This window comes from Mesoplodon densirostris, chromosome 4 (genome assembly GCF_025265405.1).
Source record: "Mesoplodon densirostris isolate mMesDen1 chromosome 4, mMesDen1 primary haplotype, whole genome shotgun sequence".
Classification (NCBI taxonomy): domain Eukaryota; kingdom Metazoa; phylum Chordata; class Mammalia; order Artiodactyla; family Ziphiidae; genus Mesoplodon; species Mesoplodon densirostris.
Genome location: NC_082664.1, coordinates 126,290,333 through 126,316,737, shown reverse-complemented (window position 1 = coordinate 126,316,737; position 26,405 = coordinate 126,290,333). Strand labels below are relative to the sequence as shown.

General features: G+C 39.6%; 1 protein-coding gene across 2 annotated transcripts in view; it reads left to right on the top strand.

Moving 5' to 3' along the window:
• IQCH (IQ motif containing H) overlaps window positions 1-26,405 on the top strand; it is a 99,712-nt gene that overhangs the window by 5,030 nt on the left and 68,277 nt on the right. For both annotated transcript variants that reach the window (XM_060095207.1, XM_060095206.1), the window contains exons 3-5: window positions 9,573-9,656; window positions 13,572-13,747; window positions 25,295-25,486. In XM_060095207.1, coding sequence (XP_059951190.1) covers window positions 9,573-9,656; window positions 13,572-13,747; window positions 25,295-25,486 — 452 coding nt within the window. The remainder of the gene's footprint in view (window positions 1-9,572; window positions 9,657-13,571; window positions 13,748-25,294; window positions 25,487-26,405) is intronic.

Below are 26,405 nucleotides of genomic sequence, written 5' to 3'. Positions count from 1 at the left end.
TGCCCAAGTTACTTCCTCCACTTTTTTTTTTTTTTTTGCGGTACGCGGTCCTCTCACTGTTGTGGCCTCTCCCGTTGCGGAGCACAGGCTCCGGATGCGCAGGCTCAGCGGCCATGGCTCACGGGCCTAGCCACTCCGCGGCATGTGGGATCTTCCCGAACCGGGGCACGAACCCATGTCCCCTGCTTCGGCAGGCGGACTCTCAACCACTGCGCCACCAGGGAAGCCCCCTCCACTTTTAATTTAACCCCTGTGCTTCTCTATTACAATGCATCATTTGTTACTACACTTAAACTCAGTGGCATTTTAAAATATATTGACATTAAATGAGATGTGCCGAGTATGGGGCTCTGGTGCCGTGAGCAGGTATATGGGGCAGCTGCCAGCCAATTAAACTCCCAGTGATGACTTTCCTCTCTCACTTCTCTTCCTCCTTTAAAATACAAATAGAGAATGTATTGAGGTGGGATTTCCTCTTTTCTCTATGTGATCTTTTATTTCATTGCCAATTGATTTAATAGCAAAAAGGAATGTATATAGTTCAGCCTCTTTTTTTTTTTTTCCAACTGAGCATTATTTCAGCAAATTATCCTTGGGGTTAACACAGTTCGTGGTCTCCAAGATACTCCATTCCATAATTGTGGATCCTGTTATTAGAAGGTTCATGAAAATGTTTTTCTGTTGCTCTGTATTGTCACAAAAGCCTAAAAGAAAGAAAAACTAACTTTTATGCACAACTGCCATACCCCAAATGCTCATGAGACAATTCCTTCGTAACCCCACTCCCTTTCACCAGAGGGTAAGAACTGTGCTCGCCTCCATTTGTGAACAGGGGCAGGGTGGAGGACCAGAGCCCAGAGGGTTATATCTGGAATCACATTTTTACTGTGCCTCCAAGCACATTGACCCCTTTCTACTTTCCCATTTTGAGTTGACAACTCAAAGACGCGATAGATTCTGTTGCTTCCACCTCAGGGCTGGGAAATCAGGACTTTCAGTCAAATCTTTGCAGTCTTCAACATGTATTTTGGCAAGTAGGATGAAATCCTCAGTTTAGTTATGATATTGCCACATTAGATCTTTGAAACAGATATATTGCCAAGATCTCCCAGACAGCAGTTCCAGAAAATCCAGGTCTTTGGGGATCAGGAACAAAGTACATTTAAAACTTCCAAATTTCTTTATAGCCCAAATTAAAATGAAAACATATTTCTATTCATCCATGTTGCATTCATCCAAGTAATCCAAATCAACACTCATTCACTGGTTAGATCACGGTTGGCCCCAAGATCCTATAATATTAAATTACCCAGTTGAGCTTGAGCTATCGATGTTGTACCATGAAATACGGAAACAGCACTGAACTGGGTGTCAAATGACACCAGCTCCTGGGCTTTTGATGAAATGATTAATATTAGGATATGATCTAAAAAAAGTATTGCTTATACTAAGATAAGTATTTTCATCTCCTTCATTCTCATAAAAAAATATTAAAATTTGTGTTCAGTGGTCCTCAAATTTACACTTGTAACAACAATTGAAGACCCTAAAGAGCATTGGTTTACAAGGGTTGTATCTGTCTATATTTACCACATTAGAAACTAAAACTGAGAAACTTTAAAAATATTGAATTTATTTTAAAATAACAATAGTAAGCACATTACCAATGTTCATCTAAAAAACATTTTTATTTTTTAAAAACCGTTTCTTTTCCAAAACAAAAAAAATTGGTGAGAAGATCGGCACTGGTTGACAAGTTTGCAAATCTCTTAATAGAAGTTAGTTGGATCCTCCTATCTATTTCTGCATCCAATCTGTTGCAATATGTTGTTTTGGTTGAAGCATATGAAGAAAACCTGGCCTCACACAGATAACTATTTGGAAAAGGGAGATATACTTTATATATTTTACAGCCTTTTCAGATAACTGTGTATATTCTTCTTTGACTTTATACCAAAACTCAACAAGGATAATTTTTAGGAGTTAGTTGCAATATGGAATCTGAAATCAATAAACGTTTTGTATTTTGTGGGAAGATAACACTGAAAAGGGGAAATGTCATCTTAGTATTATTCTGAAAAGAGTTTTGACCTTCCATGCCCCCAGTCCTCTGGAGGGTCCCCCAGCCACTCTTTGAGAATCACTGGCTTTAGTTGCATGCAATGCTGTGCCAGTCGCAGACAAAAAGTTTGAACAAGAGAAAGTCTTCACTCTTCTGAAGGAAAGGCTTTCAGAACGACACAGAATCCATTTGGACAGTTTGGTTTGAGAATGTTTTCAAAACTCAACAAAGGTTTGAGTTAAGTCCTGTGTTTTCTATGTCCTCATCACAAATTTCTCTAATTTTTCTCAGAAGCCCCCAAAAAACAACTCTCAGTTTTATTTTCATCAAATTGGCACTGGATGGACTATATAAATAACCCAGATAGGCCTCTCTCTTGCTGTATCTTATTTCCTATCTCAGTATCTTGTGCTTTCACACTTGCACAAGTAATTAAAACCATAATGCCTAGATCACATTTCTCTAGATGACTGCAGTATGCTGATGTGCAATCGTTTGTGAAGTATGTTCACATGTTCCCTAAATTTTTACTATTAGAGTCCAAAGGTTAGCTAATGGTTAACTTTTTATGAATTGGAGCAATTCAAGATTATTTCTAAAATAATGTCACTCTTGCTCAGCTTGCATCCAGTATGCTTTCTTGAGTGGAAGAGAGAGGGATGGAGTTACAGCTACTGCTATTGTAACCCTGCGTATGCCCCTAGGAGTGTGTGATGCATTTGAACGTTACCCATCACATGTATCCAAATGGGGAAAAGGTTAAGAACCACTGCTCCAGTCCATCAGACTGAGGCATGGATGACTACCATCTCAGGCCAGGGTGATCGGATGAATGACAACTATGTGGTAACTGGAAATCTGTTATTAACCCCTTCTCTGCCTTAGGTACCATTGTAAGGAATAGGACTTGGAGACAAAATAAACTAGGAGTCAACCACAGAGTAACAAGCAGGGTTCAAGAGCACTTGATTTTACTGCAACGGCAGGGGCATGTCACAGAAGCACCCACAATCCCAAGGAGGCATGGTCACTGAGCATGGCCTTGCTCATGTTCTTAGGTTTCTGCAGTTGCTGTGAAAGAAAAGCCAATCCTAGCAGGACTTGTTTACTGGGTTGCAAAGAGGCAATTAGCATCATCTGATAAGAGTTTGTGTGGGAGTGGGGATAGGGATGGGAAAGGAGATGAAGGCAGAAATGAGGATGGAGAAACGGTAGCCAGTAACCATTAATGAGCATCCTTGGTTCAACAGAAGACCAAAAGTATGGTAGTTGGATAACTTCAGAGAGACAGCACCCAGGTACCCTTCTTCAGTGTGAAGCAGAGGCAATAATATTTTTTAAATTTATTTATTTATTTTTGGCTGCGTTGGGTCTCCATTGCTGCGCACAGGCTTTCTCTAGTTGCGGCGAGCGGGGGCTACTCTTTGTTGCGGTGCACAGGCTTCTCATTGTGGTGGCTTCTCTTGTTGCGGAACACGGGCTCTAGGCGCACAGGCTTCAGTAGTTGTGGCACGTGGGCTCAGTAGTTGCGGCTTGCAGGCTCTAGAGCGCAGGCTCAGTAGCTGTGGTGCACAGGCTCAGTTGCTCTGTGGCATGTGGGATCTTCCCTGACCAGGGCTGGAACCCATGTCCCCTGTATTGGCAGGCAGATTCTTAACCACTGTGCCACCATGGAAGTCCCAGGCAATAATATTTTGAGGAAAGATGGAACATTCTATCAAACTATGAATATTTTGCAGGTGATGAAGGTGGCATAAGGAAAGAAGCTGCATCCCTCTCTATAGTGATAAGAGAAAGTGCCCCTTTATGCCAGTGCTGTTTTATTCTATGCTGATGAGGACCTATAAAAAGCTACAAATCCCACTTACCACTCTTTGAATTCCCCAGAAGTTCTCCAGATCAGAGAACCCAATTTCATGAGTGTTGAGAGGAGAGGAGGGAACGATGAAAACACAAGAGAGAAAGGGCTAAGAATTTAAAAGACAGATTCTTTGAGTACGCTCTTCAGGCACATTTCATTGACTCATTTGACTGGCGATATCACAGCGTTCCTGCTCCAGTGGAGCTTACAGTCTGGCTACAGGAGCCAGAGTGATGCAATGGGGAGGAGAAATGTACAACAAACAAGTAAACAAGCCAGCAAAGAAACCTGTAATGACAAAATGAGAAAAGTGTGGTGAAGAGAGGGTGCCAGAGAATGACAGTGAGGGGAGACTGAGAACCTTCTTAGTAAAGGGTGGTCAGGCACACCTGATGGTGATTAGAGCCAATCAGCTCCATAAGCTAGAAGAACAGTACTTTGATAGCTCAAATAATTTGCGCACGTAATAATAATAATTTCTCTACATTTCAGTGAGGTTCCTTTTAGAATTTAAGTCACGCTCAGCTGAGGTTAGGAAAGAAATAGTAAAACAACAATATTTATTGAGTGCTTATTCTGAACTCTGATTATGGGCCTCAGTCCCCCATCCCCCATCTTTCAATTACGGGTGAAAGAGGAGTAGAATGTCTGGGTGGTGGTACTTATTGGGAGTAAGGGAAGGTAGACAGTCATAATAGTTTTCTAATGCCCTCTGACCAGATACCACAAGCTTAGCGGCTTAAAACAATATACATTTGTTACCTTACAGCAATAATTTTGTAGTTCAGAAGTATGAAAGGGGCTAAAATCAAGGTGTGGGCAGGGCTGCATTCCTTCCTGGAGGCTCTAGGGGAGAACCTGTTTTCTCACTCTTTCCAGCTTCTAGAAGCCACCCACAAAGGAATGAACAGGGAAAGCCTGGGGCCCCCTTCCTCCATCTTTAAAGGCAGCAACATGGCATCTCTGTGCCTGTCTTCTGTAGTCCCTTCTGTAGTCTGCCTCCCTCCACCACTTATAAGGACTTTTATGATGACACTGGGTCCAGCCCAATAATCCATGAGCACCTCCTTATTTTAAGGTCAGCTGATTAGCAACCTTAATTCCATCTGCAACTTTATTTCCCCTTTGCCATGTAACTTAGCATATTCACAGTTTCTGGGGATTAGAACGTGGACATCTTTGGATGGCCACTATTCTGTCTGACACAACAAATGGAAATGAAAGTGGGAAAAGAAATCAACTATACTCCCATAAAAATTAATTTAGGGGCTTCCCTGGTGGCGCAGTGGTTGGAAGTCCGCCTGCCAATGCGGGGGACATGGGTTCGTGCTCCGGTCTGGGAGGATCCCACATGCCGCGGAGTGGCTGGGCCCGTGAGCCATGGCCGCTGAGCCTGTGCGTCCGGAGCCTGTGCTCCGTGGCGGGAGAGGCCGCAGCAATGAGAGGCCCGCGTACCGCAAAAAAAATAAAATAAAATAAATAAAAATTAATTTAAAACAATAAAAGTGGGAAAAGAGGCAAAGGCCCTCTGTCCCTTCTGGAGTTCTCTGCTCACTCTTGGAGAGTCGTCTTCTCTCTTGCTTGACATAACCATATTTGTCACAAGAGCTAAAGATGTAGTAGTTGAACTACATAATAATTTGTAGGTTTACATTATCTTGGACAAGAAACAAGGCACTTGTTCTGAATTTCCTTATCTATAACGGGACAAGGTTGAAGTAGATGGTTTCTCAAAACTCCTCTGGTGTTATAGTCTCACCTTTGATATATCCATGTCTTTGTAGATTATATTCGAAATTATATTCCAAAGTGTATTATATTCCACTGGGCATGTCTGCTGAACTCCCCAAGGCCACAACATCCTTCTTGACAGTTTCCTGGTTAAGTCACTGTTGTATTTAATATATGCTGCCAGCATCGATGAGGTCTTCCACCCAGGAATCAACACTTGTATTTTGTGGATGTACAAAACATAAGAATAAATCTGACTTTAAAAAAAATTGACTCCTAACTTCTGCTCTGCTGATAGCAATGTGCCTTGCATTGTATCTTGCTCATGTGGAATGATCTGTTGCTTGTGACAGAATTTGCTGTTGCTGTTACAAGCTTTGGAAGTGCACATAGCTTGTGACATTAAAATATCTTCTGTTTACACAGCACTTTACGGTTTACAAAATGTTTTTCTATTTTTTGCTTCATATGATCCTCTATAATAATGTTCTGAGATTAACATACAGTTCTTTAAAATGCGTCTACTTGTAGGGTTAACTGAGTAACCAGTTTTATCATAATCCTGCATAATCATAATTGGGTCTTCGTTGCTGCGTGCAGGCTTTCTCCAGTTGCAGTGAGTGGGGGCTCCTCTTCATTGCGGTGCACGGGCTTCTCGTTGCGGTGGCTTCTCTTGTTGCGGAGCACGCGCTCTAGGCTCGCAGGCTTCAGTAGCTGTGGCACACGGGTGCAGTAGTTGTGGCTCATGGGCTCTAGAGTGCAGGCTCAGTAGTTGTGGTGCACGGGCTTAGTTGCTCCACGACATGTGGGATCTTCCCAGACCATGACTCAAACCCGTGTCCCCAGCATTGGCAGGTGGATTTATATGCATCCTTGATCAGGGTAATAGAGGTACTAAGTAATTTGTTGGAAAACTGACCTCGAGTAATTGATTGAAACACGGACTTACTCACATGCTGCATATGTGGCAACAAAGTGATCAGACATCCTTTATATTTTAAATTGGACATCATTTTAATGAGCCATCTCACACTGCCTTTTATCTTTACTTCTGAAATGAAATGCGTTCATAGAATACGTTCATAGAATGATTAATGTACTTTTCTTAATCATACTTTATTCTCTAGGCATTTTCCTGCCTTCTTATAGTCTTGATATATGTTATTCACAATACATCTTCCTAAACACTTATCTGAGTATAGACAGAATTATACATAGGCAAAATCCCAAGAGTTACAATATTGCAACCACACATCAAGATGGCATTGTTTGTAGCTATCTATATTAACTTTCATATGTGGATGAGTTCCCAAAATTATTTTAGAAATTAATAATTTTTCAAAAATAATTCAAACAGCCTACGTATCCTTCTGCCTTTTTAGTTCTTAAGTTCATCTGCATAAAGCAAGAGGGAGACTTTTAGATGGATTGTAAACTCATTTAATTTCCAGACATTGTCTAGTGTTTAAACACTAACATCAAAGCAAAGAGCCAATTATCAGAGTTCATTGATCTGAAGCCCTGTTGCCTGAATTGCTATAGTTTTCCTTATTCTGAAAAGGAAATCTGTGTCACACCTCAAAGATGTAGTATTTAAAATCACTTTATCTATAGCAGTTTAACTTGAAACATGTGTTTGGGCTCACTAACCACAAGGAGGCATTGAAGCATCTATTCAAAATGTGAAAAGCAATTTTATTTTTTTTAAAGTTACACCTACAGTTGCTGAATTTCATATAAGCAATTATACTGCTTGTGAGTATGCATGCCTTTTAAGTTCATGTTTTGGTCCACGTTCATTTTTTATTTTAACCCCTGCAATAGCAGAAAGTGTTGCCGCTGCTGTTGATTTAGGGACAGTAGTAAATCCATGTGTGTTTTCCTTCTGCTGTTCCAATGGACATGAAGGAAAATGGTGGGGCTTTCATTAGTACTGACAAAGTAACTGCACTAACCTTTATTGTCCTTTAACATTAAAAGATCTTTTGACTGTGTGAACAGAAGCATATTTCTTTAGTATTTAGAATTACTTAAATACATATTCGCAACAGCAAGAGTTTTATCTGAAATCTGTGTGTCAGTTGAGAGTGATTCCAGGACACATCTTCAAAATGCCGCATAAGAAGCAGAGGACAACCCTCAGAATGGGAGAAAATATTCGCAAACGAAGCAACTGACAAAGGATTAATCTCCAAAATATACAAGCAGCTCATGTAGCTCAATATCAAAAAAACAAACAACCCAATCCAAAAATGGGCAGAAGACCTAAATAGACATTTCTCCAAAGAAGATATACAGATTGCCAGCAAACACATGAAAGGATACGCAACATCACTAATCATTAGAGAAATGCAAATCAAAGCTACAATGAGGTATCACCTCACACCGTCAGAATGGCCATCATCAAAAAATCTACAGGACTTCCCTGGTGGCACAGTGGTTAAGAATCCGCCTGCCAATGCAGGGGACATGGGTTTGAGCCCTGGTCCAGGAAGATCCCACATGCCATGGAGAAACTAAGCCCGTGCACCACAACTACTGAGCCCGAGCGCCACAACTACTGAAGCCCATGTGCCTAGAGCCCATGCTCCACAACAAGAGAAGCCACTGCAATGAGAAGCCCACGCACTACAACAAAGAGCAGCCCCTGCTCACTGCAACTAGAGAAAGCCCGCGTGCAGCAATGAAGAGCCAACGCAGCCAAAAAATAAAAAATAAAAAATCTACAAACAATAAATGCTGGAGAGGGTGTGGAGAAAAGGGAACCCTCCTACACATTCTTGGTGGGAATGTAAATTGATACAGCCACTATGGAGAACAGTATGGAGGTTCCTTAAAAAACTAAAATTAGAACTCCCATACGACCCAGAAATCCCACCACGGGGCATATACCCTGAGAAAACCATAATTCAAAAGGAGTCATGTACCACAGTGTTCATTGCAGCACTATTTACAATATCCAGGACATTGGAAGCAACCTAAGTGTCCATCGACAGATGAATAGATAAAGAAGATGTGGCACATATATACAATGGAATATTACTCAGCCATAAAAAAAACAAAATTAAGTTATTTGTAGTTAGGTGGATGAACCTAGAGTCTGTCATACAGAGTGAAGTAAGTCAGAAAGAGAAAAGCAAATACTGTATGCTAACACATATATATGGAATCTAAAAAAAAAAAAAGGTTCTGAAGAACATAGGGGCAGGACAGGAATAAAGACAGACGTGGAGAATGGACTTGAGGACACAGGGAGGGGGAAGGGTAAGCTGGGACAAAGTGAGAGAGTGGCATGGACATATATACACTACCAAGTGCAAAATAGATAGCTAGTGGGAAGCAGCTGCATAGCACAGGGAGACCAGCTCTGCTTTGTGACCACCTAGAGGGGTGGGAGAGGGAGGGTGGGAGGGAGACGCAAGAGGGAGGGGATATGGGGATATATGTATACGTATAGCTAATTCACTTTGTTATACAGCAGCAGCTAACACCACAATGTAAAGCAATTATACTCCAATAAAGATGTTAAAAAAATAAAAATAAAAGGCAAAAAACCAAAAAGCCAATATAGTTTTTAAACCTGAGCATAACTTTCTTACGTGCTCTTTTGAACATTCATGTTAAAATTTCCGAAACTTTTCCCGTGTTTCTATAATCCTGATTCCCAGAAGCTTTGCTGATATTGAAAAATATGAACCTCTCTGTTGTAGAATATGCTGCTCAGCACATCTTCCAGAATTAATGCTTAATCCCCTGAGAAGCAAGGACCTCATTCTTAGGAGTTGGATTGTTTCTGCGAGATGCTTCAGAGACAATTCTTTCCTGGAAATGTGGACCATGACACTGTGAAATCCTAGTGTGCCCTTTTGCCATGTTGACTTGTTCTTTCTGGGTTTTGACATCTGGTTTGCCTTTTAGGATATTCCCAGCCTGTGCGACAAAATATTGACGACTTCAACACGCAGCAGAACATGCAGCTGGGGAGGCTGTGTGACATCTTAGGTACAGTAAATACTTTTACACAAATGGCTCTTTGGAATGTTTATCAGTGGATGTTGATTAAATGTTCATTTTTTGCTTTTTTTTCTGTACAAGGAAAAGGCTTGGACTTCTAATCTTCTTGCAGGGCAATTGAATGTTTTGTTTCAAAGAACAGATTTATAGTGAAGTCAGTTGAATAAACAAATGACATTTTAACCAATTTACTTGGGTAGTTTTCTAATTCTCTTTGCTGCAGGTTTGAATAAGGATTTATCTCCTATAGCCCCAACTCTTCTTCATTTACTGAATCTGGCAGTGAATGAAGTCAACATTATATATTTGTGTCAATATTGTCTATTATATTATCTGAGGAATGAGTGGAAGGTAACAGAAATGAAAAGCATTTTGTTTTCATTATAAGAATAAGAGGGAAATGAAGATAGATTTTTAAAAGAAGGTTTTATTTAAATATATATAATCTAGTTATGAGAAAATAGGAAGTGACTAGTGGAAGGAATTATTAGAAATACAGACCTTGAGTGATAGACACATCTTTGTAAAAGTCAAGTTCTGATACTGGTTTGGTCAGTTCTAAATCAGACACCAACCAGGGGCCAGGAAGGAAGGATATAAGAACTCTAGGCTTTGGTTTGACACGGTTTAAAGAATAAATGTTTCAAAGCCTAAGTAATAATATTGAATCAGTGTGGGAAGTCCTGGCCAGAAATTCAGGGTTAAACGAAAACTAGAATCTTTTAGTTACCAAATAAGAACTTCTTTGTTTTGTTAAAATATAATTGCTTTGGCCCTTATTTAAGCAAAACAAGGAAGAATTTTAAATTATCAATGACCAATTTAGCTGGCTCCCTAGAATGACATACTTTACCTGATTCATATATATTTCAGCATCATTATTATTTTATAAATGCCATTTGGTAACAAAAATACATCAGTACTAGAAATTTACAGTGTCCTAAAATAATAATAGGGTAATTGCTTTAATCTATTATCTAGGCACCAATGTTGTTTTTCAACCTTACCAAAAAAAAAATTTAATGACTTAAGATTGATTTGTTAGTGTTGAGCTATTTCAACTAAAAACCTGACTGGGTGGAAACCAATGAAGTGCAGCAGAGGGCAGACTTTGCTCTAATTTATTTGATTAATTTTTTTCTTTAGCTTTTTATATACCTTTCTATATATAGTCCAAACCATCACCAAAGAATTTCCTTACAAAGGATTCTTATTAATAATGAGAAGACTTAAGAGTATTAGGCTTCTATTTTAAATAATTCAATAATTCAGTCTATGTCTATCTGCAATGGAAAATTTTGCTAAGATGAACATTTCTGAGAGATTATGAACCAAATGCCTTTTCTTGGTACACTATCTTCTTGATAACAATGCAATCCTAAAACCTCTTCAAGAGAAGTAATAAAAGTGTAGAAGTAAGTGAGAAAATAGAAAAAGTACTTGCTTGTGAAATAAAAATATGAAGAAACTAAGAAAATTAGTGATAATTTTATGGAAGAATAAATTATTATCTTTCTTTAAATTCCATTAATTGCTAGTAAAGGGTGTTGATTTTTCTTCTTATTCAGGGGAAACAAAGGTAATCTGATCACATTAAGACTTGTTTGGATACTGGCTGTGAAGTCAGGGTATCAGGTAGAGAGACTTCAACAGCTTGTATCTTCAATTCCTAGATGAATTAAGCAAGAGGGTGACTGATATTGACTACTGACTAACAGTCAAAACAATCTTCATCTTCTTCTTAATTCCTTTCCAAAATCACCTGTCAATTAATTTTGAACATTTGTTGATTCACAATCAAACCAGCCTAATACTGGATATTCCTGTTAGTGATTATAGTATTCCTTTACCAGAAATGAACAGGAAAGGTAAAATTAGCAACATGATTTGTTATCATTTATAACCCAGAAATTTCTTCCCAAGAAAAATTTAGTTTTCTTCTGCTATGTAGATTTTATTAAGTTATTCTTGTTGTTTACTTTTTGTGTCCTTTTTTTAATACTTAAAAAAATACTAATTTGGTTTTAAAGACCACTAGTTTAGTAAGACACTAGTCTCTTCTTGAAAACACAAGATTTCGGATAACGAATTTGATCATTCAGCAGTTGGATACAAGTTATTTAACTACTGTCTCCTCAGTTAATTTATTTTGAGGTTCATGTGACAATGTGGTTTCAACATTAAATAGGAGCCACTTAAATATTTACATTTATGGAGCACCTACTCTGGGCCCAGCTCTGGGCCAGTTCAGAAGACAATGCTTCTAGCCACAAGATGCTCTTCTCCAGAACAGATTTCTCCTGCATGCCATGGATCTCACTAATTGTGTAAGACTTTCCAGTTCCCGAATCTCTCCATTCTCCCAGATCCTTTTGGTCAGCTCACAAGTATTTATTGAGTGGCTCCTGCATACTTGACATTGTACCAGGGCATGGGGGATTATATGAAAAGTATACACCTTGCCTTTAAAGAGTTTGGACGGACAAGATTGAAAGATTTGGAACAACAGGATGGAACAGGAGGGGACACTACTCCATCGTGTTAAGTCTTGAGGCACTAGTTAAAAGGAGCACAAGTGTGGAAGGTGGGGTGTGGAACCACTGTTAGCTGGCCTAGTCAGGGTGGGCTGTGGAGCAGATTGGTGTATCTGTACTGTCTGCTGAGCACCTATTATGTGCCAGATACTGCACCAGGTGCTTTATATATATTCTTTCATTTCATACTCTCCAAAACTCTGTGCCCCAGGTGACTTTATTCCCCATTTTACAGATGAAGAAAGCAATGCTTAGAAAGGTTAAATAATATGCCCAGACTCCTAGAAAGCTGAGCAAGCATTTAATCAGTCTATGCTCTGGATACTCTGCTAAACTGAACAGAGGAGTCTTAAAATCTCTTCTCAGCCCTACCTGACCAAGGAAACATTTTACAGTGCTCCCTCCTCCAACCTTCCCTGGGCACCTGGTCTGCATGTGTCTTGTGTCCACCACCCTCCACCATGTTTTACAGCTGTTTATACATGTGAAATGGTTGCTCCTCACAGGCAGCATCTCAGTTGCTTTGATTCTGTTATCTCCTTCCATGTCCAGCCAAGTGCTTTGCCCCTACTGATCAGTCAGTTATTTTACAAATGAATGGGTGACTCCACTGGCTGCTGATTTCCTGTACATACTCCCTAAAATATTCTGCAGCCTGGAGTGGGGGTAATCTCTTCTCACTATTCCATTCGGATGGGATATTTAATTAGGATTTCTTTCTATGCATATAATAAGAAGCACATCTTGAGAAGGAGAACAGTTAAATTAAGATAGTGTTTCCTTTAAACCAAGAATCACTAGATGTCCTATTTAAGTAATATACTCCTCTTTGGGAATGGAGAAAGGAAAAGGTTGCTTTCCTGAAATAATCATTGCTATGGTCATAATCAGACCATTTATTTGGACAGAACGTTCCCTAAATTGGCCTTGCCAAGTCCAGGCAGCATAAGAAATTGCAATTTCATCAGCTTTCGAAAGTTAACAGTTCTGTTTTATAATTTTCTAAAGTTAATGGGATAAATTTTTAAATCAGTATGCAAATCCCACTGATATTAATAGGAGTTCTGGGGCTAAATCCCTACGTATTATTTGAAAGTACACTTCCATGGTACCTCACAGCCCTCCTTCTGAAGGAATTATTGTGTCTGTTTTTTTGGTGGTGGTGTTATTTATCTTTTCTTTAGAGAAATGCTAAAGTACAAAAAGCCACTTAAATTGCTAAGATCTGTACAAAACCAATCTAAATTAACTTGAATGTGGCTTTTGGATATGCTTTTTATTTTAAACTGTGCAACATCAATCTGATGCCAGAGTTCGTAATGTCTTTTACCTTTATACCAGTAATTAACATTGTGCCTGTGATTTTTAGATGCCAATGTAAGCGTCATCTACATCTGCTCCCATAGAATGAATGACGAGTTGCTGCTGTATTACAATAAAATCCTGAGTCTACAGGCAGCTGTCAAATCAGGGAAACTTGAGGACAGAAGTGACCTGCAGGACAGGTTCAAAATTATCACCCCTGAAGCTATAAACATCTTCACTGTGAGTTTGTCTTCTAATTACTACAGCTTCAGGGATGCAGTAAAATTAAATTGGAAATTTTATAACTTGCAACGTTCTGGTACACATCAGTGAAATATTATTGCAAGTTTAACAGCTTTACTGATTAGACTACAGGTCGGACGATAGGAAATAAATATCCCAGTTTAACTTGCAGACTTAGCTGAGCTACTGCTGCCCGGTTTCTCTGTAGCTGAAGCCTAATTGTAGTTATTGGGTTGTACCATCAACTAGGTGAAATTATAACATCTACGGTTGCTTTTTCTTAATTTTGTGTGGAGAACACCGAGGCAGAGAAAGGCTGGGCCTGCCTGTGGTCACAAAGCTAGTTAGGGACAGAATCTAGACCAGGGCCCCTGCTTTCTGATTTCCACACTGGTATTCCTTGTTATTCCATGGGGTTTTTGTCCCTCAGGGGAATTTGGTCTTATTTACCGTATCACATGGTTCATAATGAACAAGGTTCAGATTTTTTTTTTAACTTTCTTAGAACTGATTTTTAATGAATGGAATGAATTCTGAGTTGAATCTCATCCCTAGAGAAGAACTTCTGGGAAATTCATAGAACCATGGGGCACATTCTAGAATAAGGTAGTGCAAGAGATGGCTTGAAATGAATTTCTCTATATTTTAACAAGAATTTAAGCTTTCCATGGTAAACAATCAACATTTTAATACCTAATGGAGGACTTCCCTGGTTGCACAGTGGTTAAGAATCCACCTGCCAATGCAGAGGGCACGGGTTCAATCCCTGGTCTAGGAAGATCCCACATGCCTCAGAGCAAGTAAGCCTGTGCACCACAACTACTGAGCCTGCACTCTAGAGCCCACAAGCCACAACTACTGAGCCCGTGTGCCACAACTACTGAAGCCCATGTGCCTAGAGCCCGTGCTCCACAACAAGAGAAGCCACCACAATGAGAAGCCCACGCACTGCAACAAAGAGCAGCCCCTGCTTGACGCAGCTAGAGAAAGCCTGCATGCAACAATGAAGAACCAACGCAGCCATAAATAAATAAATAAATAGATAGATAAACAAACAAACAAACAAATAACCTAATTGACTATGCACTTTTGAGGAGACTGTTTAATATAATCTAAAGGTCTGAATTTGCTGGTGAAGATAGCTCTCTTCATTCATAAGTGGGATGCACCAAAGTCAACTCTCTATCTATTGTCAAAGAAACTGATTGCATGGTTCATGTAGGAAGTATCTATGTGTTGAGTTACTACCCATTAACACTTCAGATGCACCATGATTTGACCAAAGGAAAAAAAAATCCTGCCAGGGCTGGGGAGGGATGCTACACCATTTCTACTTTGCTGGTATACTCAGTGAATTTTACTCTCTCTTACCAAAATGAAGATTTTATTTTTTCATAACTAGATACCTCAATATTCCCATAAAAGCTCTCTGCCTAGTTCTGTTTCATTGGCACTATTTGGCTATGGAAGAGGAAACAAGTGCAGGATCAGGACAAGCAAGAGAAAAGACAGGAGACAGGGCTTCCCTAGTGTCACAGTGGTTAAGAATCCACCTGCCAATGCAGGGGACATGGGTTCGAGCCCTGGTCCAGGAAGATCCACATGCTGTGGAACAACTAAGCCCATGCGCCACAACTACTGAGCCTGCACTCTAGAGCCTGAGAGCCACAACTACTGAAGCCCACGTGCCACTACTACTGAAGCCCGCGCACCTAGAGCTCATGCTCCACAACAGGAGAAGCCATCGCAGTGAGAAGCTCGCGCACCACAACGAAGAGTAGCCCCCACTAGACGCAACTAGAGAAAGACCGCGTGCAGCAACGAAGACCCAATGCAGCCATAAATTAATTAATTAATTAATTAAATCTTAAAAAAAAAAGCAGACAAATCATCACCACTTACTTATAATCTTAGAAACTCCCCAATATCCTCCACCAATGCAAGCATTGCTTTGGTGCTTCCTAGCTATTCCCTGGCCTCAATGTCAGAGCTACTGTGGATATTGGGAAGCAAGGAACTATCATTAGCGTGTGGTTAATTTCCTGATTTTCTCCAGCCAGAAACTGGAGCTAATGCCTGGTAGCTGCTAATAAACAGTTTCTGCATATCTGAAATGCCCATATACATTGAAGAGGCATGGAATGGGGAAGGGGCACTAGATTTGGGAAAAGGAAAGTGAGTAAACAGCTAACATTTATCAAATGCTTAGCATACATTTTCTCATTTGATACTTAGAACACAGCAGCAAGACAGAAATTATCAATTTCCTTCTTTGGCTAAGGAAACCAACACTCATCTTCTAATCCCAAGTTACTAGTGGGGCCAGAGTATGAACCCAAATCTGTCTGACCCCAGAACCCTATCCTGATTTGGAATGACAGCCTTGTTCCTGGATGACCTTGTGGCCTTGGGCAAGCCTCTTTACCTCTCTGGTCCTCTGTTATTCATCTGTAAAATGAGGTGATGGATTAGATAATTTCAAAGTCCTTTCCAGCTCTGCAGTCCTATTACCTGAGAAGTGAATCCTCACTGTCCACTCTTCACCTTCTAAGAGGAGATAGGCAGTTGGTACTAACAGATGCACGGGGTTACATTCATAGTGTAGGTTTGCATCTCTGTGAATAGAAACAATTAGGAAATATTTTTAAGTACTTAATACTTCTTATAGTTTAAGTTTAAATTATTTGAGTAATTAATCACTCATAGGCAATCACCTCTCTAAAACACAAAAATTAAACTCTTACTTTCAAATAATTTCCTGCTTGTGTTTAGTTATGGATTTGAGAGATTGCATCAGTGCTGACTTTCTTTCAAATGCATGGCTTTGAGGAGATTTTTTAAAAGTGTGCCAAAAATCTGTTTGTACATCTCTCCAAGTTACTCTACAATGTTTGAATTTGTAATGGTGAAAATGCTGTTATAAAGTCATCATGTCTATTTTTGGACATTTTAATGTTTATGAAGACATCCTAAGCAACTACCTTTTGTCTCAGGTGAAAAAAAAATTAGTGGTGATAAATTAAATGTAGCTATAATGTTATGGAATTAGGAACATTTTATTTTATTTATTTATTTTTAAATTTTATTTATTTATTTATTTGTTTTTGGCTGTGCTGGGTCTTTGTTTCTGTGCAAGGGCTTTCTCTAGTTGTGGCAAGCAGGGGCCACTCTTCATCGCGGTGCATGGGCCTCTCACTGTCACGGCCTCTCTTGTTGCGGAGCACAGGCTCCAGATGCGCAGGCTGAGTAGTTGTGGCTCACGGACCCACTTGCTCCGCGGCATGTGGGATCCTCCCAGACCAGGGCTCGAACCCGTGTCCCCTGCATTGGCAGGCAGTTCTCAACAACTGCGCCACCAGGGAAGCCCAGAAACATTTTAGATTTTTGTCATCTGTGTTAATCCACAGCCTGGATCTGATGATACTGATTTTCTCTAAATGGTCACACAAGACCTGTGGTCAGTAATGTGTCCTCTGCCATCACTTAATTCAAATCTTTATTAAACACACGTTGAACACAATACTGTGGTACCATCTTGCCTGAAGAATAAGGCATGCCCAGAGATGACATAATAGAGTTGGGTAGAATACTTGCCAAGAGAGATAAACAACCCTAGAGCAGACAGAAATCCATTCTGGCCGGAAATGTGCAACTTTAATGGTAGGTTCTATTGCTGCATCTACCAGCCCCTCATCACACTTCATAAAACTACCAGACCTCACTACTCAATCTGTACAATGGGAGAAATCATGGCAGCTATGGCATGAGAACTGTACTAATACTGAATTTGAATCCTGCCTCTGCTATCTACCAGCTGTGTGACTATGGGCAAATCACCTGAGCCTCAGTTTCCTCATCTCCAAAACAGGGACTGTTAATTGGTACAGTGTTGTATGGATCAAATGAAAGAGTACTTAACATGAGAGGATTGCCCCCTTTGAAACATTCTTCTAGGTACCCTGAAAAGCCTACCACATACTTTGTGACTCAAGTCACCAGTTCTACAAGACTCATTATTTTTTCACATTTCCTCATTGGAATAATTTGTAGGGAAAGGAAAGGAGTGAAATAAACAAGGGGGATAAACAGTGATCAATTATATGGGAAACACAAACCCACGAGTTGCTGTCACCAGCCATTGTCTAATGGAACACCAGATTTCCTAGAGCTGCATTCTCAGAAGCAGGTTTTTGAAAATGGATTTAAATTAAGAAAAGGCATACTGCATAGATCTAAAGAGCTTAGAATATAACACTTCCTCTGAAGTAAGAGTTCAACAGGGTAAATCATAAAATCCTCTTCTCAGAGGAGATTTTTATTTTGTCTTTTGGTGGGGGAGGCGGAATATACATAACATAAAATTTACCATTTAAATCATTTTAAGTGTACAGTTCAATGAAATTAAGTACATTCACATTGTTGTGCAATCATCATATCATCCATTTTCAAAACTTTTTCAACATCCCAAGCAGTAACTCTGTACTCATTAAACAGTATGTCCAGAGAGCTTTGGTTTTAAAGGGAACGTTGTATCACAGCTGGAAGGACCCTAGAGATTTCTAATTCAACCCCTCATTTGAATGTGGGGAACCAAGGCTCAGAAAGATAGAGTTTTCTAAATCAACTTGCAAGTTACAAATTCAGACAGGACTAAAATCCAGGGGTTCTCCTCAGTTGCTTTCTCTTATACTCAGCAGTCATACCCTCCAACAGTTTGCAAACTGGTGCAGCAGATACTCCCCCAAATAGTGGCTCGGAATTTCTCCACACTTCAATGCCATGTTGAGTAGATGATTTTCACTAAAACCAGGAGAGAAGGTGCTAGTCTACAAAATCCCTTGAACTCCATTAAGACTCTCACGTCTTGCATTATATTATTTGCATGACATTTTAATGACTTTATTTTTTTTAAGTTTTCTCCATAATAACATTGATAATTACTACCATTGATCGAATATCAACTCAATGCCATGCATTATAATAGATGTTAAACATTTATGATCTTATTTTATCCTTAGAGGAACCCATCAAATGGGTATTTTTATTCCCTTTCAGAAGATGGAGGAACTTAGTCTCAAGGAGTCCAAGTCATTTGCCCAAGTTCAGGTTGTTTATAATGGATAGAGCTGGATTCAAAGACAGAACCATTTGACTCCTAAGCCCCAGCACTTTCTCATGTGCCATGATGCCCTCTTCTCTAGAGGAAGTGAGCACAATCTTGGGTTCCCATATTCCAGCCTAGGCTATGGCCATCCTCACCTGCTAAAATCCTACCCATCCTTCAAAACTTACCTCAACCCCGACCTCTTTCATAACAATAATCCAAGCTCACATTCATTAAGTGCTTATATCCAAGGCGCTATTATAAGTGTTTTACATGCATTATCTCATTTAATACTCATAGCATCCTTATGAGATGGTTACTACTATTATACGCATTTTACAGATGAGGAAACTGAGTGAAGAAGAAGGAGTAATTTGCCTTTTCAGCTTTCCCCACTAGCATGTGGCCTCTGCCTCCCTCCTCCCTGTCTCCAAGGCCCTCTGTAGCTCTTTATGGCCCTTCTCTGCCTTGTATTAGTTATGCATTAATGGTACTCATCTGTGTCCCCACTCCTTGAGTGCAGAGATATGCTTGTATTAGTTTTGGTGTGTGTTGACCATCTGGCTCCATCCTCTGCCCCTTATTAGACATGCTGGAATTATTTATTTAATTGAATGAGACAGTCACATGTATTGCTGAGCTGGGTCTAAGTAGTCAAAAATAAAAAGAGTTTTCCATTGGAAAAGAAATTTGAGTCTTGCTGAAATTCTCAAATATTTTCCATTCGTGAATCCTTTCTGGAGTGTTGGCTAAGAGCCATGATAACCATCATAACAATATGTAGTCTCTGAAATGAAATTTTTGGTAGAACTTTGGGAAGAGAGTATCAAGTCAAGTGCCTTTTTCCTACTGAATCATTTAAAGGGTTGCCAGAATAGGAGTCCTGAACAGTGAAGAATACTGTGGGGTTTTTTCTTCATTTTTTTGTATTGATTTTCCAGACGCTTTAGTGTTAAACCTTGCCAGAAGTGTTGCAGAGATGAATCACTATTATCCAAAGGCCAACAGCCTCTTTTCCTTCTGACAGAAGGATAATTCCACGTGGATCAAATAAATACAGATGCGTAGTAATTAGTTCTATTCCCAGTGAGCCTATTTCCAACACACTAAAGATGTGAGCGATTATGGAACCTCACCCCAACAGCTTTTATCAATTTAAACTGCTAAACAACGGGATAGTTCATAACCCAGCCTGTTATTAATAATGCATTTATTGTGTGTAACATTATAAATTAGGTGTGTGGACCAGAAAAAGAACACCTTTTAACAAGAATAATATGATCTCCCCCCAGAAGCAGCATATGTGCCTGGCCACTCACCTGATGTACAGTCCCAAGGCAATCAAAAGAATAAGAAATCTCATCCAAGGAAAAGAAGCCTACATTGTCAGCGGCCTCCTCCACAGAGATGATTTAGCTGTGTCGGATATGTTAGACATACCCATCCTGGGCCCAGAGCCTGAACTAGCTCACTTCTATAGTACCAAGTCCGGAAGTAAACGGGTCTTTGAAAGCGCCAATGTGCCAGTCCCTCCTGGAATATATGACGTCTATAGTCACCAGCAGGTATGCATGGTGGACAGGCGAGGCTCTGTTTAAATATTTCATATTCTCTTGACCTTATGGGAACTTTAGGTCTTCTGGTGTCAGCCCTACCCAATGAAGAATATTGTGGAATACTTGAGTTGAGTTGATGGGATCTACTTTAGGCCTTCATGTTTCAAAGTGTCTTCCTAGGGGCCTTATAGAAATTGTTGTAATTCCCAAAGTATTTATTCATTTGGATTAAGGAACTGAAGGCCCTATTCATATATTAATCTGCTATCAATATTTATTGCCTTAACATGGATTAGTTCATCAATATATTAGTTAGCAGGACCCTAAGAAATGTGAGAGTCAATTTTGGCTAAAAGGAGCAGGTTTGGAAAGCACCAGGGAGTGAGCCCTTTCTGCCGAGTCATGTTGCAAAGGGCATGTGGCAGAGGGCTGCAGATATCTGTGGCTCTGTAAAAAAAAAAAAAAATCCTAGCTCCTCAGGAAGTAGCCACATAGGAAGGAGGGGGGAAAATCCCAGAAAGGGGAAGTAAAATGGCTCTAGGAGGAAAACTATCTGCTTCTGGGTTTTGCCTTGGTCCGAGTCTATGGCTATGCATTCTTCCAGCAGACAGTTGGGGCCCTAACTATTTGGAGAACTATTATATAATATTAGTCACTAAAAAAGTAGCCACTAGAGAACTAGAAATTAGCCACTTTGAGTTAGCTCTGGCAGGTGTTCTCCCATTTAACTGCTATTTTTTTTCACAATACAGAAAATAAAAGACAAAGGGCTGTTAACATTTCCTAACCTCTGTTTCAATACATCTATTAACCATTACTCTGAGCCAATCACAAGTGATTCTGGGCACCCACTTCTAGGGAAACTAAAGAACTGTACACAATGAGGATGTTTGTAAGGGACAATATTTAGGGATCACGCTTCTTCTCTCAGTTGCCTGATCCTGATGCTCTGCACCTCATAGCTGCTGAGCCCCAAAACCAAGCTTTTCAACAAATCATACTTTTCAGAGACTAATTTGAAAATTTAGCTTATTAAATTGCCCCAAAATTGTTTTAGTCTTGCTAGATAGAGTGTTCTTGAGCAATACATGGGCTAATGAAGGAAGTTCCTCTTAAAGATGGCAGCGTCTAGAAAAGTCACTGGCAATCTTAATAGGATTTAAAGAGAGGGGCTCCTCCTAACCTGGCATGTCCCTTCCATTGTCATTAACCTCCACTGGAATTTTAAGGTAACAGAGTGGATTGCTTAACTCTGCTTCCCTGTAGAATACTAGGCTGATAGACTTAATACAAGTGAGATGCATTTTTAAATGATACAATTTCATACATGTATATTAAACAATCTTCAAAGCCTTAAACTTAAAATATGTGCAATATTTACACTGAGTGAGTCTTGTTTTTGTCCCCATTGGTGAGAACTCAGGCTGTCTTTGCTATGAAATATTTTAGAACTTTATATGTAAACTGTGGTTAAAGATGCAGGAACATTTAATGCAGTAAAGCCTCCCCCTAATACTGATATTCAGAAGTAGGATAAAAACCTCTCCTCATAGACAAATTGGATTTGAAGGGTGTCATTTCACCTATGGCATGTGCAAATTGTATCACAATAAACTAAGTTATAACTGAGGTCCATGCTATCTGTTTGGAAAATGTATGTCTAAGGTCAACAAGAACTGAAGTACTCCACTGAGATTTTTCCACATAGTGCCTATCTGAATATGTCAGCGTTTTGAATTTGCAGATGGTAATGAATCAATACCACTGACTTTTTACCGATATGCATCATAAACTTAAAGCTGGGGAAAGAAAGCTGTGATTATCTTAATTTAGGTTAATAAATATTCCTGGCTATCAGTTGGATTTTAGCAGTAGACATTTTTCTACTTCTGCCCTACACCAGTATAAAATGTATGGCAATTAAAAAATATATTACTTTTTTTTTTTTTTTTTTTTTGCGGTACGCGGGCCTCTCAGTGCTGTGGCCTCTCCCGTTGCGGAGCACAGGCTCCAGACGTGCAGGCTCAGCGGCCATGGCTCATGGGCCCAGCCGCTCCACGGCATGTGGTATCTTCCCGGACCGGGGCACGAACCTGTGTCCCCTGCATCGGCAGGTGGACTCTCAACCACTGTGCCACCAGGGAAGCCCCATATTACATCTTTTGAACAGAGAGATTCAAATAGAAAATGATAAATGTTTGGCAATAGCATAAAGTCATTGGTTTATGATTAAGTTATTTATTTATTTAAAAAATCCAACTTGAGCACAGTGAGCATTCCCTGTTTTGTTCCATAAAGTAACCATGCAAGTTCTCTTTCTGGCATGTGTTCCATATGAAATATTGATAGCTTTGGTTAAATAATCAAAAATGATGATGCTATTTTAAAGCACTGTTCAATTTTCACTTAAAGATAGCACATAATTCTTTCCAGTGGTGCAGTCTTTACAATACTATTGATCCTTTTCATTACTGTATGGGATTCATCAACAGGCACCCATTTATAGGATTCTCAGAAGCAACAAATAATAGGATTTAGAAGAAACAGATAATAATTCTGTTAGTAGTTGAAACTTCCAAATATACAATACATCCAAACATACAATGAAAAAGGCTGTGCCAGAACAACTTTCCTTACACTGGCAAAAGAATTTTATTGGATATTAACAGTCCAAAGACCATTTCTACTTCTGCAATGTATGACCATAATACAACAAATAGAATCTATCTTCTCAACACAACAGTAGAAAAGAAGGGATGTAAACTTGGAAGTCACATTTAAAAAACCTTCCTAGGCTATGCTCATAGCCATATGGTGTGTAGACCAGAGTACTTGTCATTTAAACACCCAAATTATCCACAGACACTACTTGATAATTAGGGAGCTAAGACAATTTCATTTTCACCCTAATTAAATACCCCATGGTTGCATGGGGCTTCCAGGGATCCCAAGTATGCCTGTTTTGGTATCACTTCTACACTGCTGCATAGTGTAACACCCCCAGGAAGATTTGCTGGAAAGACACAACTCAAGAGAACAGATTGTGCCTTTAATCAAAATAATTTTAATCTTCCAGCTCCAGATTTCAACAGAACTATAATCTCGAGTTCTTTCACACTCTTTAGCTTTAAAAAATCCATTTGGTGAGCAAAAACTTATCAAAGGTGAAGAGAATAGTGCTGCAGAGGCCTCCTTAAGCACAGACCATGGCCAAGAACAACATGGGGTAGGCTCAGGAGAGAGAACGCTTAGTATTGTTTTTTCTGTGAAGTATAGACTGGAAAGTCGGATGAGAAGACCAAACAAAAAAATCATTTTGTGATCTAATGAGTTATTTTTCACCAAGGCTGTACTAGAACAGTATTACTTATAATTAAGTAATCTTGCTATAGACTTTTGTCTGATTCAAACTTATCCCCAGTGGCTTGTTGACTGTTTGGAAAGTTGCTTCTCTTGCTCCTCACTTCCTTCTCCACCTCACCCTTGTCCTCCACCTCTCTGCAGGTTGAGATGGGCAGCACAGTGGAGAAGAAATGGGCTTAGGTATTGGACTCAGAGCAGCCTGGGTGGAGTCTCTGCTCTGCCACTCAATGCTGTGTGACCATGGGCAAGTTATTTAAATTAGCTGAGTCTCAGTTATTTATACATAAAGCGGAATTAATAATGATGTCTACCTCATAGGTTTTTATGAGTGTTATGTGAAAAAACTCGGGAATTCCCTGGTGGTCCACTGGTTAGGACTCCATGCTCTCACTGCCAAGAGTCCGGGTTCAATCCCTGCAGGGAACTAAGATCCCACATCCTACAAGACACGTGGTGTGGCCAAAAAAAAAAAAAAGAGAGAGAGAGAGAGAAAGAAAAGAAAACTCGTATAAAGAGCTTAGCCAGGGCCTCCCTGGTGGCGCAAGTGGTTGAGAGTCCGCCTGCCGATGCAGGGGATACGGGTTCGTGCCCCGGTCTGGGAGGATCCCATATGCCGCGGCGGCTGGGCCCGTGAGCCGTGGCCGCTGAGCCTGCGCGTCCGGAGCCTGTGCTCCGCAACGGGGGAGGCCACAACAGTGAGAGGCCCGCATACCGCAAAAAAAAAAAAAAAAAAAAAAAAAGAGCTTAGCCAAAGGCCTAGATCCTACTGAGAGTTCAATGATGTTAGATATTATCATCATTATTATTACTGTGATATTAGAGCTTGAACTTCTATCCCTGAAACATTCATGTGACTGAGCCTGGTTCTTGAGGGAATAGTTTCAAATAAGATGTAGGATAGCTGTGTATTCCAAGAAAGTTGCTTTCATGAGTGTTTTATCTCCTTTATCTGTCTTGTACCTACAATACACATAATACACTTTGTCAACTGACCGGCCGAATGAATGTATTTCACGTACACTAACGAGGAAAAAATTAAATGCTTTATAGACTAGAACATTTAAAAGCTCAGCAAAGCTCCAAACAGTTAAAGTTTTCAAGACTATAACTTTTTACAATCTTGAAACTATAAAAAAAAAAATTGAAGAATAAGTAAACACATAATTCTCTGAAAAAGGAAGAAAACAGTATCAAGATTCAATTACAGATATTCACAGGTTTTTTCCTTTTGCCTTTAAAAGCCAGCAAATGATAATTTCATAATTTCTCATAAATAAGATTATACTTTTAAATATGTCTTTAGTCCCACTGGTGAGTGGTTTCTTCACACCACATACATATATATATATATACACACATACATGTATCACATAAAACTTCTTCTAATCTGTCTTAATAACTAGAAGAAAACCGAATGAACAGACTGTTTGAAATAAAGACACATGAGAAGTACCACAACTAAGTTAACACAATAAGAAGGAATCCAGGAAACTAAATGTTGCTGTGTCTTTGGCCCCACAGATAATAGAACAGGTGAGTCAGCTGGTCATTGATCACCTGGAAATCCAACGTTGGCTCTTTAAAATGAACGATGAGTTTGGAGGAAATGGGACTGCATTTTGTGACTTTCCTTCCCACCTAAAGTGCTACAAGTGGGTCCTAAAGGAGAGTCAGAGGTACAGCCGTGAAGACTGGAGCAAGAAATGGGCACAAGTGAGTGTTTGATGGTGACTTAAACCCGAAGTGTCTGTGAACAGATAGGAGATAAAGCAAAAGGCTCAGCTAGAAGATAAGGCACCTTCTAGACTCAGCTGCGTTACCTACCAGCAGTGAAACCTTAGGCAAGTTTTTTACTTTCTTTGGCCTTAGTTCTTATATACAAAGTGAATGAGGTTATTAGGTTATTTTAAATGTTCCTTCTTGGAGCCCTAAAAGTCCTCAAATTGATTATGATAATTAGGAAGTAATCTTTTTACCATATTCAAATAACATTACAAATCTAATCATTTGCTATAAGTGGGTCTTGATCATATGCTTCTAACAAGTGTTGTTATTAAGCTAGTTGTATTTTATTATGAGAGAGAAATTCTATTAGTGAATGCTTGTCACCTGGAAGCTAATGTATAATAGCATTCTGTCAGCAGTCATATGTTTTTGAAGACAATTCAAGGAAATTTATGTAACTGCTGGTGCCTGTGAGATGTTGAGAAAATAACACATTCCAGCAAGAAAATCTCCCGGCAAGAACAGAATAGGTAAAAACTCTTAGCATATGAGTGACGTGTACAGATTTTTCCACACATACTGGTGGAAGGATGAATTGTACAACTTCTTAGTCTGTTTCAAACTTGCTTAATAATTAGTTTTACATGGCCTCATATATGAATTATCCCCACCATTCTAAAAGTTGCGTCATTTTGCATCCAGAGACCTTGACTTGCCTGGCTTCTTTTAATCCCAGTCTCTGTTTTGGCTGAGCTACTGGTGAAAGCATAACTAATGGGGAAAATTCAGACGCAAATTCCCTTAACTGATTCATTCCCCACCGATGTCTGTAGTAGTGGGCTCTGCAGTCATTTGCATCTGCTTTGAGCATCCCACTATATGAGTATATGAATCAAGACACAAGTGA